Source organism: Carcharodon carcharias, chromosome 24 (genome assembly GCF_017639515.1).
Source record: "Carcharodon carcharias isolate sCarCar2 chromosome 24, sCarCar2.pri, whole genome shotgun sequence".
Classification (NCBI taxonomy): Eukaryota; Metazoa; Chordata; class Chondrichthyes; order Lamniformes; family Lamnidae; genus Carcharodon; species Carcharodon carcharias.
Genome location: NC_054490.1, coordinates 11,626,873 through 11,628,175, shown reverse-complemented (window position 1 = coordinate 11,628,175; position 1,303 = coordinate 11,626,873). Strand labels below are relative to the sequence as shown.

General features: G+C 49.3%; 1 protein-coding gene across 1 annotated transcript in view; it reads right to left on the bottom strand.

Moving 5' to 3' along the window:
• Positions 1-484, bottom strand: part of LOC121269339 (calcium-binding protein 2-like) — a 33,161-nt gene extending 32,677 nt beyond the window's left edge. The window contains exon 1 of the mRNA XM_041173889.1: positions 346-484. Coding sequence (XP_041029823.1) covers positions 346-484 — 139 coding nt within the window. The remainder of the gene's footprint in view (positions 1-345) is intronic.
• Positions 485-1,303: the final 819 nt, after the last annotated feature.

Sequence of the window (1,303 nt, the reverse complement as noted above, 5' to 3'; positions counted from 1 at the left end):
TAATCTCTCTCCCCCTTCTCTCTCTCTCTCTCTCCCCCTTCTCTCTCTCTCTCTCTCTCCCCCTTCTCTCTCTCTCTCTCTCTCTCCCCCCCTTCTCTCTCTCTCTCTCTCTCCCCCCTTCTGTCTCTCTCTCTCTCCCCCCTTCTCTCTCTCTCCCTCTCCCCCCTCCCCCCTCTCTCTTCCCCGCACTCTCTCCCCCTCCTCTCTCTCACGCCCCTCCTCTCTCCCTCCCCTCTCTCTCCGCACCCCCCTCGCTCTGCTCCCCCCCGCCCCTCCAACGTCTCCTCTCTGGCTGGCGCCCACCCACCCCCATTACCTGATATCTGAGGGATGACTCCTTCTCACCCTGCTCCACAGTCTCACTCTTGACCAGGTTGCTCTTCCTCTCGAAGGAGAGGCTTCCGAAGTGGGACCCGGTCTCTGTATCTTCGGGGCTCAGCTCAAAGGCATCGTCGATGGTGAACTTCTGGCTGGCAGAGTTCATGTCCTGGAACTGTCCTGCTCAGCCTGATCACTGGCGACGAACACAGGTCCTCTCGGAACGGGCAGAAGGGGGAAGGAGGTCAGGGGAAACATTCACTGCTGCCTCATTGCTGGAAAGCCTCAAGAATTGCCAGGCCACAGAATAGCCCTCCCCGGACTCTGTGCTTAAAGGGGAGAGTCCAGTTACTCCGTTTCTTAACATCTCCCTTCCATCTCTTTAATAAACGTCTCTTGCCGATTAAACGTTTCCAAGGAGATTATTCCCAAGTAAACTTGTCCTCTAGGATAGGGAAACAAAATCCCTCACCGGCCTCCCCTCTTTGTTAAACTTCACCTCTCCCACCACCCCCAATCTGACCTGATCTCTCGGTTCAGTAAACTTAGTGTTTATTAAACCTTTTTGTTTCTCTCTCCCTGTTTACTAACTTTCCTCAACCTGTTTAATATCTTGTCTAAGTTTAGCTTTTCTCTCCCTCTGTTTACTAACTTTTCTCACCCTGTTTAATATCGTCTTAGTTCAGCTGTTCTTTCCCTCTGCTTACTTACTTTTCTCACCCTATTTAATATCTTGTCTAAGTTTAGCTGTTCTCTCCGTTTACTAACTTTTCTCAACCTGTTTAATATCTTGTCTAAGTTTAGCTTTTCTCTCCCTCTGTTTGCTACTCACCCTGTTTAATATCGTCTTAGTTCAGCTGTTCTCTCCCTCTGTTTACTAACTTTTCTCACCCTGTTTAATATCGTCTTAGTTCAGCTGTTCTTTCCCTCTGCTTACTTACTTTTCTCACCCTATTTAATATCTTGTCTAAGTTTAGCTGTTCTC